Raw genomic sequence first — 18476 nt, forward strand, 5'->3', positions numbered from 1 at the left:
AGCTTTAAAAAATTGACTTGACAACTTTCCTTCCAACTTCTATTATTTTGTCCTATTTGTTTTTGGTTCTGCCTTCTGGAATGCCAGAGACTTAGTACTTTGAAACAACTAAGCCTCCTGTGTTCCTGGTTAAATAATTTTGACCGTCTCCATCACTGTTTCTTACACCCTTCACCAGCTTGTTGGTCTCATTGTATGATATTTCTAAATGCTGATGCTGCTTTGAGTCTGGCACTCAGACCTGAAACAAAGCTCCAGGTAGAGTTACTTAGGGGTCACTAGAGTAGGATCAGATTCCCTTCTGGGGAGGCAGCCCCACTCTGCTGATTCATACTAAACCTTTATACACACTGCTCTTTATGCAAGGTTCCTGCATCTTATGTTTGGAGAATCGTTTTATTTAAAAGTAATAGTTACTCAAGTCTTTTCTGATTATATGATACTTACTCATGATAGAAAACCTAGTAACTAGTGAAAACTATAAAAGAAAAGAAAAAAAACACCCTACAAATAACCACTACTCACAGATTAGTAGTATATATCTGGATCCCTCTATCAGTATGTAGGTACATAAACACCTGTATGCTTTGAAGTATCAGTATATACATACAGAATTGTCATAATGTCCCTATGTACATTAACAGTAGTTTATAAACTAGGAACAACTAACAGACTACTTTACGGCTCTTAACCATCTACATGGAAAACATGGTACACATTAAAATTTGTGTAGGGAATGGAGGGGAGAAATAGATGATTTAATTTCCATGCATGAGATTGTAATGTGTGTGCTGTATGTATTATAACTTCATTTTAGGTACTTAAAAGGATAGCATGACATTTTATTGAATCAGTAGATATATGTATACAATATCATTTTTAATTACCTCATGGCATTTCATTATACAGATACATCGAGCTTTCTGTAATCATTTATCATTGGGCATTTAGGTATGTTTACATTGTTACTATAAATAATACTGTAGGGAACATACTTAAATCATGCACATTTCTTTGATATTTATTTAATACAGTGTTAGAATTATTGGATAAGAGGTGATCATTTTTAAGACTTTTAATATAAATTGCCATCCAGAAAGGTTATAGCAGCTTCATTCTCCCATCAGTGTTGTGTTGGTCTGTTACTTTGAACTTTTGACAAGACTGTGTTAAGATTTAGGGAAACAATGGATTTGTTAGTTAAGTGAAAATATCTTGTTTAATGTGAATATTTTAGATTCCCAGTGAAGTTGAAATTTCACTCTACCTTTCTAGTATTGACCATATATATTCCTTGTGTGTTTTCTTTCCATGTATTTTGTTTTTCTCTTAGGGCTTTCAGATTTCCCTTAATGATTTTCAAAAGCTCTTTTAATATTAAGGATTTTAAACCTTAGATTGTTAGATTGGAAATATTTTCCCCAATTTACATTTGCCTTTTATTTTTTTTCTCCAAATAGGTATTTTTGGATAGTTGGACTTTAAATTTTTTTAATTTTTATTTTTGAGAGAGAGCATGCACAACTGGAGGAGAGGGGCAGAGGGGGAGAGAGAGAATCTCAAGCAGGCTCCATGCGGAGCCTGACCCTGGGCTCGGTCCCACGACCCTGCGATAGTGACCTGAGCCAAAATCAAGAGTTGGACGCTCAACTGACTGAGACACCCAGATGCCCCTTGGGTAGTTGGACTTGAAATCTATATTCAGGTCTTCACATTAGATAATATGAAGTTTCATCTTGTTGGGCTGAAACAATATGTTGATTCCAACACGATCATTTTGGATCCTACTCTATGCTTCTGAATATCTTTCTTGGGTCTTGCACTCCATGAATGTGATAAACATATGCTGAACCAAGTCATTGGCAAAAAACAGGACCAAAGTCCCCGGACCCTTCCTTCGTTGCAAGCTGGGCCATTAATTAGTGTTCTTCGGTTATATTTTTAACCAGTTATGACTCTGTCTAAAGTTGTCATTTTCTAGCCTAGTTTTTGCTCTCCTGACATAGGGATATGTCAAAGCCTTTTTGAAATCTGGCACAATATACCTTTATTCCTAGTTAACTGTCCACATTAATAGCTGGTCTCACAGAACTTGTCCTTAATGTACAGAAACTGCCTGTTTGAGACTCAATGCCATATATGTATCTTGTTTCATACTACAGAGGATCTGAACTAGCTTATTAGAATTAATTTAAAAAATGTATAGATAAAATATGAAGGCTATATAAATTGCAATTCTCAACTACAAAGTTAGAAAGCGGATATAGAGACCCCACGGGGTTATCTTTTTACATCTGAGTCACCATTTCACTCTCAGCTTCCTAGTAGTAAAAGTAAAAAGGGTATCATGACCAGAAACCTGGTTTATTTTGTCCTAGGGCAAACAAATACCAGTTTCTCAGAGGTATAATCTGACTAGAATTTCATAAGTATATGAATTTATTAATCCAAAGTGTGAAGAATCTTCCCTTTTCAAATAACTGTGGTTGTATTACCCATTTCTGTGTTTCCAGCTCTTTACACATTTCCAATAATTCTTTAGGGATCCTATATAACAGTTTTATTAGTATTTTAGGTATGGTACATGATGGCGTCACACGTAATCCCACTTAGAGTTAATAAACACTTTGTCACCTGCCTTAGATTTTTGACTGGTCTTGGATTCAGGTCTGTTACACCAGTGTTGAATTTTATTCCATGCAACTCAAGGATCATCTATCCTGACAGGGGACTTAAGGGCTTTGGGGTGACTTTGACAAATTGCATATGATATACTGTCACATGGTTTCAGTATACACTATTGTACATAGCCATGAGCCTGTTCCACCTTTGTCTGGTTTTTTTTAGAGACTTTCATCCCCTATTGGTATACTTATATTACTCGTATATATATATCCCTAGCTATGTAACCTGACTGACAGAAAAATACACGGAAAATATTTAGACCCAGCTGTACATATAACATAGTACTATCTCTTCTAACATTCTGTAGTATATGCTGAATAGTGTGTGCTATGCCATCTCCAGTACTGTTCTGTAGTATATATTGTATAGTGTATATACTATGCTGCCTCTAGTGGTATTCCGTGGTATACACCGTATAGTGTACGTACCGCGCCATCTCTGGTAGTGTTCCGTGGCATATGCTGTATAGTGTATATACTACACTATCTCTAGTAATATACTGTGGATACATGTAACCATTTACATGGGCTATAAAAAGAATTTTGTGATAGAGAGAAAGAGTATCTCTTATGTGGTTGGATTAATGGCCTTTCAGAAGTGCTGCCACTGGGCCATTTTCTGGGCTGTGAGCTGCCATATCACTGTTGTCCCATTCTTTTCTTTCTTCCTTCATCCCCTCTATATAGCTCTGTGCTGCCTGTACTTTTCTTCTAGCTGTGGTCATGGCCTCTCTTGTCAGTTTGCAGACCTTTCCCAAGGACCTGCTGTGTGCCAGGCCCTGTGCTTGGCCTGGTGGGGCAAATAAAAAAGGTGCAAGTTGCTATTCCTGCTCTCAAGGGTGATATTTAAATTATTAAACAACTACACTGATCAATGAGAAACATCCTATCTAGAGCAGGGTCCCTAGAGGCTCTGTGCTCTGGGGGCATTAACTACTTAGTTGCTGGACTGTGAAAGGTCTGGGGGGCTCCGAAGAGTGGCCAGGGTAGCAGGAGGGGGTACTCAGTGTATTCAGAGCTGCAGTTATTCCCAAGTGGTAAGGAAGGATTTAAATAGCCTAATAACTGGTTCTGGTGTATGGGTACAAACTCATTGTATGTCACTTCTGCCTGTTTGTAGACACTGGCCTCAGGGTAAATAGGAGGAGGCATCTGGCCTCTGAAGGAATGGGTGTAGGCATTGCCCTCCCAGCCTCTGGCCGGTTGCCCTGAGGCCTACTCTTTGCCCTGCCCTTGGGATTTTACTGTCAGCTTTTCTCGGAGTGGCTCACAGGCTGAGGGTCAAGCTGTAGTCAGTTGACAAAGGGGTATTGAATCCTTACTGTGCACTTGACAACTCTCCAGGTATTATGGAGGTTACGTTGAGATCCCTTTTTTGTTGGGGGCTGGGCAGACGAAAGTCATCCAGAAAGACCATTACAGAGCAGGCAGCAGCGGAACCTTGCAGGTCTACACGAATAGCCGCTGTGGTGAACATAAGACAAATGGGGTAGCTTCTCTAGAATTTCCATAAACTCCCATTTTCTCAGTTATAACTATCTATCTATCTAGATATATCTACCTCTATATATAGATATAGAGAGAGATATAGATATCTGGATAGATATATTGGAGTAGGTAAAGATTTTAGTTCAGATCTTATTTTCTTAATTAGTTTGAGAACATTCCAACCTTTGGTTCTGGGTTTGAGGCCAGCTGTGGTTCCACAGAGAGAGATATTTCTTCTTAGGGTCTGTGGTTAATTGTGTCCCCCATCCCTGCCTGAGTCATGCTGGCGAGGAGCATCACCCCTGTTATAGCCTGAGAATGGAGGAAAGAGGGATCTAATGATTACCACTGCTTACACCCCAGGAATAAGGTTGGCATTTCTTGAATGGAGGGTTCTGGAGGTGTCCTCTGGTGATTTTTCTGGCTGGATTTTTGCTGGGTAAGAAGCAGGAGGGATTAGTAGGTCATCTGCCCCAAGCCTACCAGCTCTGCTGTGGTCCTGGCCCTTTTCCTTCCCCATTCTGACGAGTGGCTAACTTTTGGGAATAGAATGAAGGCCACTGAGTGGAAGCCCACCCAGAAGCAGAAGGTATTGGGGTTCAAGCGACCACCCCTTTGTGGGGCCTGCTGCCCTGCCTGAGGCCCCTCCTTAGCGGCTCACAACCACTGGCTTAGCTTGGAAAGGGCTGGGGCCGCCTGGTTAGTGCCGCTGTTTTTATAAGCTAATGAGGGCAGAGTGTGAGCCACGGGCAATGATGCTGGGATATTAACTGTGACAGGAAGCTTGATCATAATTATCTTAACGAGGATAGGGTTAATTACAGTGGAAACTTAAAAGTTCTCTCTGTTTGAATCCGCTAGAGCTGAATGCGTTGTGATGTTTTGTCATTTTGATATGACTTTGGAAAAGGCACAGGGACTCTCCCAGCAGCTGCAGTGGCTCCTGGGGGAGCCCAGCCAGAGCCCTGTGAATGAGGTAACAGAGATGGTACCTGTGGGTGAGATAATGGGCAGCTTTCCTGCTGGTGAAGTGCTTCGGAGTTGCTGATTAGGTTTTCAGAGCAAACCACCTGCCATAGGTCAGACCGCACACCCTGTCTCCCTGTCTTGCCCTTGGCATCTCTTCCCTGGGCTGGGAAGACCTCTCTCCAGCTGCCTGTGCCCAGGTAGTGGGTGAAGCCTTGCTCTCCCACCCCAGCCCCTGACCTTGGCACACATGTCTGCGTTGCCTTCACAGCCCACTCCTCAAACATCTGCAGATTGCAGACCAAGCCGGCAAGTAACTGTGGAGTGACAGGCGCCCCCTCCACCAGGGCCCTTGGGTCTGGGGTGCATTTTGCTGTGCACACACAAGATTATGGCAGAGAAATTGCAATCTCATCATCTTTTCCTTGTAGCTACTGTAGCTGTCCCATTAAACAGCACAGATCTGAGTGGATCCTTAAAGCCTTTTTTGCCTTGTCATTTTACTTAACAGCACACACCTCTTTGCAGGCATCTTGTATCTAGGGGTATGAACTCAAAGATGGATGAAAATAATAATAAAAAAAAGATGGATGCAAATAATTTTTCCCCTCCTCCTTCCATGAAAACAGCAGCAACAATAACAACAAAAGTCCAATTTTTAAAAGCAAAAAATAAAGCCATCTTCCAGGTGTGTGTTTATTGGCTTCCGCATGCCAACCAAGCCCCAGAAATCCTGTCTTCTCCAGTTTTACCCTTCACTACTCTGTCTCCTCAGCTCTGAATTTAGCTGATTAAATCACCAAGTGCACACTACACTGATGACATGAAGACAGGGATTTATTAATTAGCAACCTCCCCTCCCCCGCCATGTAACACGGTTCCCTTTTAGCTGAGCAGCTAATAACATTAATGGCAAAAATAATCTTACAACCAGACAGGTAACGGGATTTGAACCTGAACGTCCCCTACTCTTCTGTGAAGTTTGACTCAGAACTGAGCTCTGCCCCAGAGCCCGCCCCAGAGAAAGGCAGCCCTGTGGGCACTCCCTCTGGTGTTCTTAGCTTTGTCCCTCTGCGTGCTCTGTCATTTTGTCGTATGCCTCCCTGGAAACACTCTTGGAAGGGAGCTTTCTTTTGCTTGCCAGTTGCCAACCATTTGCTGATTCTCATGATAAGAGTATTATATTTGCATAACATAACTCAGGAACAATGTGTATTTGGATGCTGCCTTTGACCATAGCCCAACTGAGGTTTGTGCACAAAGGACTTATTAGCCATCCATAAGGCACCCTGAAGGGAGGTGGCCTCAATGCCCCTCGCCCCTGTGGTAAACAGGGCTTCCTCCTGAAAAGCACTTTTCCATCATCACTCATTAACCCCCACGGAGGGAAGGGACTTCAGGAAAGGTGGAAGTTTCCCTGCAGAAGCCAGACTTGCTGCACACCTTTGCACATTTGCTCATCTGCCCACTCCCTGCATCCAGAACACACTCCCCCTCCAAAACACCCCCTAAGGTCACAGCTACCAGAAAAATCAGTGAATAAAAAGAAGAAAGAAAAGAAAGGAACCAGCATTTGCTAGTAACATGTTTGTTCATCTTCTTTGGCTTATATTCATAAGTTCCTCTGGGCTGGAAACAGCACAGAACAAGGGAGTGCAGATGGGTTATTGATAATGCCCAAACTCACACTTCAAGTAAATGGTGGAGCTGAGTCACAACTTTCATGTGTGTGTGTGTTGGTTTGTCCCCCCCCCCCGAAACATGAGGAAGAAGAGAAAGGAGGAAGAAATGAAGCACAATGACCCCATTGACCCTTAGCCCAAAATGTAAGTGGTATTGACTTCCTGCTGTGGAGCAGGTAGTGCTGGCTGTAGGAGTGGGGGTGGTCTGGGTGCTGGGCCCTGAGGAATGAGACACACCAAGGTAGCTGTGCGCCCAGTGGAGTCTGGGGCTTTAATGACTGACACTGCACACCACACCTCCTGCATATTGACTCCCTGTTTTGGAGCCTTGTTGGCACAGATCCCACAAAGGAGATACAGATGTCTGGAGACAGCTCTGGTGCTAAAGTTCACACTCACGTCAGATGTGCGGGCACTGCACACACAAGCAGGCGTGTCTGTAACGCAAGTGCTATCAGTAAATGAATAAATAGTGTAGACAACATCTCCCTGATTCGTCACATTTTATAGAATAGCCAGGAGATCCCAGGCGAGTCCGCCCTCTGGTCGACGTCGTAGCTCAGCTGTCAGCCTGTGCAAGCTCAGCACAGCTCTTGGGTCTGGCAGGTGAATGAGCTGGGAGTATGCGTGTCTGTGCAAGTCCCTCCACCGGGCGGCTTTCTTTAATTAACGTCTGCGCGCGCGGAGAGTAGCACATGCGCACAACTGCCCCTCACCGCCTCCACCCCCAACACTCCTGAGACCATAACATCAAGAGTTAACTTTCAGCTAACTGTGTAAACAAGGCTATTTTTCCCTTTCTGATACTTTTTTTTTTTCCCCCCTGAGCCGGGTACTTAATTCTTTCAGATCCTTGATTATTTACTGCCTTGACATCTACATTGCTGCATTCCACACTTCTTTCAAAAATAAAGTGAGAAATCCACTTTCCATAAATTAAAACTGTAACTTCAAGCCGGGAGCACTGAAACAGAAATTCCCCCAACTCCTTCCTTAAACCACCGCTCCTCTCCCTGCCCAACAAAAACAAAAACAAAAAGGAAAAGAAATCATGAAAGAAAAAGAAACAACCCTCTCCGACTGGAGTGATTATGTGCTTCTGAAGATGCCTTGCCTTTGGGGGCAGCCACAGGGACACTAGGCAGACGCAAATTAAGCGATTAGTGTAAAAAAAAAAAAAAAAAAAAACGGGGGATAAAAGTCAAAGGCTGAGAAGGGAGAGCAAGGAAGCCTTCCTTGCCGTTTCCTGGACTGTGCAGAGGAGAACCGCTAAGAAATGATACTTGAAGTTATATTTATTATTGTAAGAGGGGTATGATATTTCTGGGCAGGAATGATGGATGACAACTTAAATTTGTGTCCAGGGAATGAAGGTGAACTGTGACAGAGTTATTTATCTTGGGAATGGAGGTTAGGGTCAGCCGAGGCTGGGTGCCTGAAGGCACAAGACATTGACAAATTTATCCTGCAGGCCGTATCTGAAGCCCTTTGTTTTGGATCCTGGCTACTCACTAAGTGACCCTCATCCTTCATGTTGGCAATGCGTGAAGGATGCGGTGAGTGCCAGCGGCCCCTTCTCCCCCGCCGCCCCCACCCCGGCTCCCGCTACTAATTCTTGTCATTCACTTTGCTGACAGGCACCAAGCCCAAACTATTCCCAGTCCTGAAAGGGAAGGTTAAAATATTTATTTCGGCTCATAATGGCCTCCCTGATTTAGTGCAGGATCATTTTTCCTGTTGCCTTTGTCATTGCAGGTCACTGGAAGGACTGAGCGCGTTCGGGAGCCTGGAGGAACTCATCCTGGACAACAATCTGCTCGGGAACGACCTCGTGTTGCCAGGGTTACCCAGGCTCCATACCTTAACCCTCAACAAGAACCAGATATCCTTGGCTCTGCCCGCTGCCTCCACTCTCTGCCCTGCCCCGCAGTGGTCCCCGCCCGCACACCCCCTCCCCTGTGCTCCCCTCCCCCGCCCCACACAAATACCTGCGAAATGTCAAATGAGTTTTATGTGTCAGCTAAATTAAAGTATGTGAAATACAGTCCATGGGCAGACAAAGCGTTCTGTCTTCTGGCACTCGGGACACTTCAGAGTAATTTATTATAGGTCATTCATAAATGAAATGCACCATTATATCTTCCTGTTGCTCCATTTTAGTGTAGAGATCTAAGTTATGGCTGTGAAGAAATCTTTTTAATAGATAAAAATAGAGAAAGAAAATAATGTCACTGCTGCTGAGAAGGCAAAGCCCGGTTCTAGTTGCTTGGGCTTGTGTGGGAGGGCGACCTCTGGTGGGAAGTACGGGGTAGTGCCTCTAAGCGAACTTGGCCTTCAGGGAGGTTTCTGGAAGGCTCTGGTGCAGGCCTGGGGAACAGTTCTGGCAAAGCAGAGGGGGAAGGGGCAAAGGTGCGAGATATGTGTGAAGCCCCGGGGGTAACTCTGCCCTCCGTGGTGTTTGATGTACTAGGCTGATGAGAGAGGTCTAGCAGAGTCATTCTATTGCATGCTGTCCCCTTAAGTGCTGTCCCTAGCCAGCCTGGGATGAGGCACAGGGGGACTAATGGCTCTGGATTCTATAGGGAGGCTGAGAGTGGAATCGGAAGCTTTCTGCAGTATAAGGCACTTAGCTCCTCTGTACAGTTATGGGTCTCCATGCTGCCACAGCACCAGCTGGAAGGCAGGGAGGGTTATCAGTTTTGTTAATTCCTGTATCCATCACACCTAGAAAAATGCTTGGCATGGAACTGAGGTTCAGTGAATGTTTGTGGGATGAATGAATGAATGAATGATTATCATCAGCTGTTCTTTATTGAGTACTTCTGTGGGTCAGACACTGTGCTGGGTGCCTTTAAGTATATTATTTTTTATTCTTACCAAACCCTGGGAGATGGATGCAGTTTCTCCATTTACCTGAATGAGGAAGGAGGTCAAGCATGGACCCAAAGCCAGATATTTACCAAAATGCTAGATCCCAGATTCAGTCTTAACTGTGGCTATATCCAAAATTCTTTCCATTCTCTTGTGTTGCTTCAGACTTGAAGTCTAATCACCTTGTTTTATTAGTGAAACATTTGAGATCTAGAGTAATTCAGTCACTTGTTCACGTTCTCATGGCGAGTTAGAACTAGAAAAAGGATCAGAGCCTTTTCTGTAGAGTATGAAATAAAACCATGTATGCATATGTCCACTTTAAGAATGAGAGGCAAAATCATTTATTAACTGCTGTTTATACTTTAAGTCATAAGACAGTATTTTCTTTTTAGGTAAAATATACTAAGATGGTCATTATAAATTGGCACTTTAATAGAAGTGGAAGGAGAGGGCTTACAAATAAATAGCAGTCTTTATCATAAGGCAATATTGATGGGTTTTTTTCCTCTCCTATCCTTTGGTCAACCAAGTTTCTTAGTCATTGTTTGAAAAATTATTATAGTCCCTGTATCACTGTCTTAGGTGATCACTTGGATGATATTCTTAAATCATTCAAGAACAGAAGGGTTATTAGAATAGAACTGGATGGTAAATTTCCTCCTTTGGGCCCTAGTGCTTATATTCTGTGTCCCATGCCACTGTAGAGTCCTAGCCTTTGGACTTGGGTTCATGAGTCAGCTTAATCATGTTTAGTTGTGTGGCTATGGACAGGTCAGCCTCTGAAAACCTCTGTTTCTCATTTTGTGTGTATGTGTGACATCACAGCTTTCACTTGCCTATTAGGAGAACTGGTTAAAAAGAAAAAAATATATGAAAGCCTTTTTTGCATGTTGGAATCAAAGTGCCATGATAATGTGAGCAAAACAGGTTTCTGCATGGGTGAAAAACCAGCTACTTCTGCCCTGGGATATTTATTGTGACGTTGGCAATATAAGAAATGGTGCTGTGAGAAGGACTTCCAGAACAGCCCACAGATCAACCCACAAGGACTTTGTCTGGCAAATGCTGTACAAATGCTAATCCCAAACTCAATTCCTCTTCTCCCCCAGCATAACTTCCTGGCCAGTTCTCTGTCGCATTTATTGGTGCATGCTAAGAAATGCAAGCTCATTTCAGCACCAGCCTGAGAAAAACAAGTAAAAGAAGAGCACACCAACTGTGAAAGAACATCATTTTGCATAATCCCAGTCTACAGATGAACTAGTGGGTGATTTTTTTTTTATTGACCTCTGATTTATTTAATCAATGAAAAGTATTTGTTGGATACTTAAGTGTTCAAAATAGGTAGGTTATCGTATTGCTTTCCACTGTACCACTGGCATTTGAGGAGCATTGAGTAAATATTGATGTTAATATTGATGATAGACAGATTACCTGATTAGTGTTGATTAGGTTACACTAAGAAGTAAGATTCATGTTTCATATGAATTTACTAAGAATTATTATTTCCCATTTTATTTTATTTTATTTTATTTCAACGTTTATTTATTTTTGGGACAGAGAGAGACAGAGCATGAATGGGGGAGGGGCAGAGAGAGAGGGAGACACAGAATCGGAAGCAGGCTCCAGGCTCTGAGCCATCAGCCCAGAGCCTGACGCGGGGCTCGAACTCACGGACCGCGAGATCGTGACCTGGCTGAAGTCGGACGCTTAACCGACTGCGCCACCCAGGCGCCCCTATTATTTCCCATTTTAGAGGGTTCATTTTCATAACCTGGCACAGAATATGATGAAAATGCACAGGAATCCACTCTGGATTTTTTGTTTGTTTGTTTGTTTTTTAGATTCTATGCGTAAGAGAGATCATAAGGTATTTGTCTTACTCTGACTTATTTCACTTAGCATAATGCCCTCAGGGTTCATCCATGTTGTGGCAAATGGTAAGATTTTATTCTTTTTTTTTTTTTTTTAATTTTTTTTCCAACGTTTTTTTATTTATTTTTGGGACAGAGAGAGACAGAGCATGAACGGGGAAGGGGCAGAGAGAGAGGGAGACACAGAATCGGAAACAGGCTCCAGGCTCTGAGCCATCAGCCCAGAGCCTGACGCGGGGCTCGAACTCACGGACCGCGAGATCGTGACCTGGCTGAAGTCGGACGCTTAACCGACTGCGCCCCAAGATTTTATTCTTTTTAATGGCTAAAATACATGGTTACATATATTATTATATACTGTGATATAATTATATATAACATGTATATATCACAACTTCTTTTATATTCAACTACTGATGGACACTTAGACTGTTTTCATAGCTTGGCTATTATAGATAATGCTGCACTAAACATGAGTGTATACATGTCTTTTTGGGTTAGTGTTCATTTTCTTCAGATAAATATCCAGAAATGGAATTGCTGAATCATACAGTGTTTTTACTTTTAATATTTTTGGGGAAGGTACATACTGTTTTCCTTAGTGGCTACCTCAGTTTACCTTCCCAACCACAGTGCAAAAGGGTTCCTATTTCTCCATATCCTCCCAACACTTATTATTTCTGGTCTTTTTGATAAAAGCTATTTTAACAGGTGTGAGGTGATATCTCATTTTAATTTGGTTTTGATTTACCTTTCCCTGATGATGAGTGATGTTGAGCATCTTTTCATGTGTCTACTGGCCATCTGTGCTTCTTCTTTAGAAAAATGTCTATTCAGTTCCTCTGCCCGTTTTTTAATCAAATCGTTTTTTTGCTATTGAGTTATATGAGTTCCTCATATATTTTAGATATTCCTTATCAGATATATGATTTGCAGTCATTTCTTCCCATTCACTAGGTTGCATTTTCATTTTTAAATAGTTTCCTCTGCTGTATAGAATGTTTCCCCATTTTTTTCTTTTTCATTCTCCAAATTTTTATTTAAATTCCAGCTAGCTAACATACAGCGCAATATTAGTTTCAGGTGTAGAATTCAGTGATTCATCAATTGCATATAACACCTGGTGTTCGTTGCTACAAATGCCCTTCTTAATCCCCATTACCTGTTTAACCCATCCCCCCTCTATCCCCCATCCACCTCCCTTCTAGTAACCATTAGTTTGTTCTCCATAGTGAAGATTCTGTTTCTTGGTTTGTCTCTCTCTTTTTTTGCCCATATGTTCATTTGTTTTGTTTCTGAAATTCCACCTATGAGTGAAATCATATGGTATTTGTCTTCCTCTGACTGATCTTGCTTAGCATAATACATTCTAGTTCCATCCATGTCATTACAAAAGGCAAGATTTCTTTCTTTTTATGGCTGAGCAATATTCCACTGTATATGTTTCTCATTTTTAAAGTAGTAAATCAGGCTGGAGGATGGTTGTATTCTCAGTGTTGCTGTCACCAGAGATTAGCAGGCCTCTTGGCCCTACAGTACTGAGGGATTTTCTTTGTCTTTGGTTGAGTCCTTTTCCTTTTTAATTCCTCAGCTTCTCCAATCTGTAGCAGTAATGCTGAGGGAGAAATGATAGTGGTATGGGGGGAATTGTCGCAGAAGGGGATGTGTAGCCGTAAAGCTGGCCAGTTATATTGCTGTGCTGATGGAGAATACTGTATTAGCACTAGATACAAAAGGTGCTAGTTGGCTGTTTTAGGATGCAGCATGACTTCTTTCTCCTCTGGTCTACTGGTATGATCATGAAGATTGGCTTCATTTCCCCACATACTTGAGCCAGAAGTCACAGAATGAAAGCCAGGTAAAAGCAAGAGTAACACCGTATGGCACCCTTGTAACCTAATACTTCTGACCGACCTTTTCAGCCAACTGACTCTGCTACTTTCTTGTTGAATATACCCCTGACTCTTTAAGAGTTGCTCTGTTCCACATTGCTATTCCTTACTCCATGAAATGCCTTGGATTTGGGCTCTGTCAGTTAGCTTTGCTGCATAATAACCTACCTCGAATGTTAGTGACTAAAACAACAAATATGTTATTTAACATTCTGTGTGTCAGTTGTCTGGGCAGGGCTCAACTGCATGGTTCTCCTGTGGATTTTGGTTTGGTCCATATGCAGCCACCATTATCTGGAGGCCTGATTGGGACTGGATGGTCTGAAATTGCCTCACTTATATGTCTGGAAGTCGGTGCTGGTTGTTGACTGAACGACATGCTTCCAATAGGCTAACACAGGCTGCTTTGCATGGGGCAGCTCTTTCAAGAGCAAAGCCCTAATGTACAAGTACTTTTCAAGCCCTATTTGCATCTCAGATGTTGCTGCTCCATGGCCAAAGCAAGTCACGTACCAAATGTAGAGCCAGTGTGATAGGGGACTGTACCAGGTGTGTATACACAGAGTGATCCTGTAGTGATCCTGCACATGGACCGTGGTGTCTCATCTCCTTAAGAACTGACTTCATATTTGTAATAAAGAGAGACCTAGAATCAAGTAATTATTCACCTGCTACAAAGGTAAGTATTAGTTCTTTCTTACAAATTGAATCTTGTTTTAAGTATATTAGAAAGCTCGCTATTAAGTGGGATTCTACCTGAAGTTCTTTTGAGAAGTTTGTTTTGGTTTTAATTTCTGGTGTGCTTGTTTGTCTGTTTGCATACATAGAGTTTTCCATTTTGGTTTTACTCTCAATGAGGTATGTTTGAACAATGCTCTGTTACTGGATCCTGCAAACATGGGTTATGGGCTGCTTTATCCTTTGGCAAGAGGTACTGTCAGATAGTGGTTAAGAACAGGCTCTGAAGTCAGACTTCCTGGGCTTGTACCCTGGCCCTGCCACTTGCTGCATGTTCTTGGACTGGTTATTTAACATATCAATGCTTTTCTTTCCTCTCCAAAATTGGGACAATAATGGTACCCACCCCATAGGTTGTTGTGAGGGTTATTCTAAGTTCTGTGTAATGGTCAGTATTATTGCCATTTTTATTAGAGAATTATGTAAACTTATTTGATCTTACTTCAGCTACATTATAACCAAGGTCAGAGCATAGATTTTGAGTGCGTCTTTGACTTTTATAACTTAATTTTACATCCATATCATTCTTTGAGGTGAGTACCATTGGTGAATACTCTCATTTTTTTTTTTAAGTTTATTTTTGAGAGATAGCACAAACAGGGGAAGGACAGAGAGAGAGGGAGAGAGAATCCATAGCAGGCTCCACACTGTCAGTGCAGAACTCACAAACCATGTACAAAATTATGACCTGAACTGTAATAGAGTCTGACACTTAACTGACTGAGCCACCTAGGTGTCCTAGTACTCTCGTTTCTTATGAAAAAACTGAGAGAGTTGAACATTTTTTTTTGTATGAACTTTCTGAAGTCACCTAGATTGTCATTAGTAGTGCTCAGTCTAGAACCCAGGTATGGTGATTTATAACCCCAGACTCTGAAACCCAAAGGAGGTAAAATCAATGCATGAGGAAAGGAACTAAAATACAGGAGGAGTCAGTTGCCTGTGCTTGTCCTGTCCCTCCCGCACCAGACCCTGCACCCAGCTGCAGAGGGAGCTCATGAAAGGGATTTCAGAGCACAAACCCAGCATCTGGCACATTTTTTCTCAGTCGACCAATGTCTCACGTCTCATCTGCACACTACCTACTTGACCTCCCATCTTTGTTCTGCTGGCCCTTTGTTACACTTCTGTTAAGCTCTCAGCATTGCTGTCTTGTCCTGGTATACTTTAAAGCCTGGACTTCCCAGGTTACCTTTTTATCTCCTGGTTCATAGCTTATCTTACTCCTCTTCCCTTGGTTCATTTAGACTGGGCTGGTAGTCACTGGCCATGGAGTTGACCTTATCTCCCCAACACTCACGTTGTGTATATGTGTGTGTGTATCTCTCTCTCTCTCTCTCTCTCTCACACACACACACACACACACACACACCCATGCACATACACACACTGTCCTTGGCTCTTCTCCGGTAGGGTTGGATACTTGGTCACGGTCTCAGCCATATCATGTCTGAATACCCAACCCCAAAAGGGAACAATTGAGATGTCTGGAAAATATAGGTACTTTGCACAATCAAATGATTCTCCCCCATTCTCCCTTTCGGGGTGGGTAGGAGAAGAGTAATAAGCTGACTTCATTTTACATCACACTTTGTTTCTTCATTTAATGTCTCCCTGTTTGCTTCAGCACATGTGTGAAGAGACGGTATGAATTATAGTACCAACAGGAAGGACAAATAGTATGACATGTTGTACAGCTGGGCTGTGGTGAGGAGACGAGTGAACTGAACCAGAAGGCCAGACTAGATTTCCCACAGCAATTTACTGTTTTACTCAGGGAAGTCTCTGCACCTTGTCTGAATCTTCAGTTTCTTTAGCTGTAAAATGGGTGATAGATAATTCAGAGTATTGTTGAAAGATCGAAATGGCATAATGTATATGTGGGAAATCACTTTATCGCCCAAAGACTTTACAGCTTCCTGATACGTTTTAATGATAGAGGAAGTCTCATTGCTTTAAATGAGTAAGCCCAAATTGGAAGAAAACTCAGGTACAGAAGACAGCTGGATGACAGTACCTGTGGTCTCCCACAAAAGCTTGTAGGACTCCTCATTTTTCAGTATTAGGAAATTGTGAGTCACTTTATCACCTAGAAATGTTAATTTCTTTGGAACAGGTTTGAATCTAGACTCTGCCATTTACTATGTGACCTTTGACCCCCATTTCCTCAATTATTGTTTGGATATGATATTGCTGACGTGTGTGTGAATCAAAATGAAAATATGTTGTGCAAAACGTGGAGTTAGCATTCAGAAATCCTGTATTAGGGTAAGCACTGGTTGAAATCCTCCCAGGTCTTATGGGTGTTGCCCTTTGACATGGGCTTGATCACAGAGGGAGGGTTCTTTCCCATTTTTACCAGGGAAACAGCTTCAGACCTGTGTAACTGGACATGACACCAGAAGACTCCCCTCCTCCTTCATTCTCCAGACTTTCAAGGCAACATGTTGCTTTGATCTTGGGCCTTCTGCAAAAAGTCTCCCTTGGCAAGCTTACCTATGACAGCTGAACTCTGCAATAGCAACTTTGTGTAGACAACCTGAAAAAAACCTAAATGACAAGTATTCTAGAAAAGACTTGAGGAGGGAAGCCAGGTATGTGCTAGAAGTCAGTTGAAGAGAATTAAAACTGTGCCCTGTAGCTTCACATTTAAAAAGGGGAGGGGAATGTCACCCTTAGGAGAATCCCTGAAAGTATCTACTGCCCTTGGTCTTAGTAAGTCAGAGACACCAGGTTCCCTCTGCTGGTTGCCTTTGGTTAATTTTCTATGCAACTGGACAAAGAAGGAATGTGACAGGTTCTATCTCAGAGCTCCCAGCCAGGTAAGACAGGGCTGTGTTTGTCCTTGCTGACCCAGGAGACCAAGAAGCCAATTAAAACTCCTTCTCATCTTCTATCCTCCAGAGGTGTGTCAACAGAATGAAGTTCTAGCCCAGACCATCCACAGAATAGGTGCTAGTATGGATTTAGGGGAGACCCCCTGACTTAGCCCAGATGATCATTTAGCAGGTACTTGAAAGGCTTAAAAAGACAGGGGGTATCTTCTGCCACACAAAATACCCTAAATGAAGCAGGCTCCATTCTTTGGATTCATTGGTGCACGATGGCTGAAGCTTCTTGAAGCCTGTAGACCTTTTGCCCAAGAAATTCCCATTACCAAGACATTTTAATGAATCCACGTCTCCACAACCTCCTGCTCAGGGGGAAGACAGAGATTTTGTTGAGTGTGAAACTTATGTTAATTCCCTCTTAAAGGAAAAGGCTGCATAATTATGAATTCAAAATTAGGCTTGAAGATGAATGTCTATTTTGAATAAAAATATATAAAAGCAAATTAAATTTTTTTCATTTGACAAATGCCACAAACATAAAAATATTCAGAAAAGTAACAATTTTTTATGTGGGACATACCTACGTAAAACATTTTTCCTATTTTTTCTGCAACTTATTTTATAACTTTATTATATAATTATATAAGTTTTACCTTATATGTACTTTAGTGGAGAGAGACAGTGATCTTAACTGATTACAGTTTAAATAACCTACTTTTGCAATTTTTACAACGTATGACCATGTGATTCTATTATCCTTGCAAGGGACCTGCGTAAGCAAGAACCCTCACGTACAAACTTTATTAGCTCTGTGGTAACTTTACACATGAAGCCTGTTTCCCTGGACGGTGCATGAGAAGCTTCCTGTCACTGCTCACTTAATGTTGGGAAATGACTGGGATTTCAGTCCAGCTCCGTTGCCCAATATTTCCTCAACTTAAAAACCTTTCCCAGTTTGAGTTCCATTCCTTCACATTCCTACCTTCATACAGTAGATGAAAAATATCCAAGGTTTAAGAAGTTGGTCCCTATAAGAGAAATAGGTTTTGGTTGGACTTCTTCACCCATAGTGGAAAGGGCTTCCCCTAGGTTCTCTAGGGCCATTGTCTACATAAATAATTTGAAACACCCCAAGTCAGTACATCAGCGCCATTTTGGCCGTCCACTCTCTTACAGTCCCACAAAAGAAAGTGTGCTGACTAGTGGAAGTGAGTGATCAGCTTGTCTGGCTGTCTTCTTGGCACCAGGGCCTGGCCTTGAGGCTTCAGGACAGCCTGATAGGCATGAGTCCTACTGTTCCTTAGAACATCTGATGGATCCCTTGTGAAAGGTAGAAGGTTGGAACTAACCCTGAAGGGCAGAAACCAGGACTGGGACTGAATGACATTTTGGCCCTGGTGATTCCTGAATACCAGACACAGACTTAAAACATTTTGAGAAAGTTACT

The 18476-nt window shown here is 42.2% G+C and overlaps 1 protein-coding gene across 7 annotated transcripts in view; it reads left to right on the forward strand.

Annotated features, from left to right (window-relative positions):
- The window catches only part of LRMDA (leucine rich melanocyte differentiation associated), a 1047682-nt gene that overhangs the window by 583671 nt on the left and 445535 nt on the right, over window positions 1–18476 (forward strand). For all 7 annotated transcript variants that reach the window (XM_045437740.1, XM_045437736.1, XM_045437737.1 and 4 more), the window contains one exon: window positions 8576–8702. In XM_045437740.1, the coding sequence (XP_045293696.1) occupies window positions 8576–8702 (127 nt within the window). The remainder of the gene's footprint in view (window positions 1–8575; window positions 8703–18476) is intronic.

This window comes from Leopardus geoffroyi, chromosome D2 (assembly GCF_018350155.1).
Source record: "Leopardus geoffroyi isolate Oge1 chromosome D2, O.geoffroyi_Oge1_pat1.0, whole genome shotgun sequence".
Taxonomy (NCBI): Eukaryota; Metazoa; Chordata; class Mammalia; order Carnivora; family Felidae; genus Leopardus; species Leopardus geoffroyi.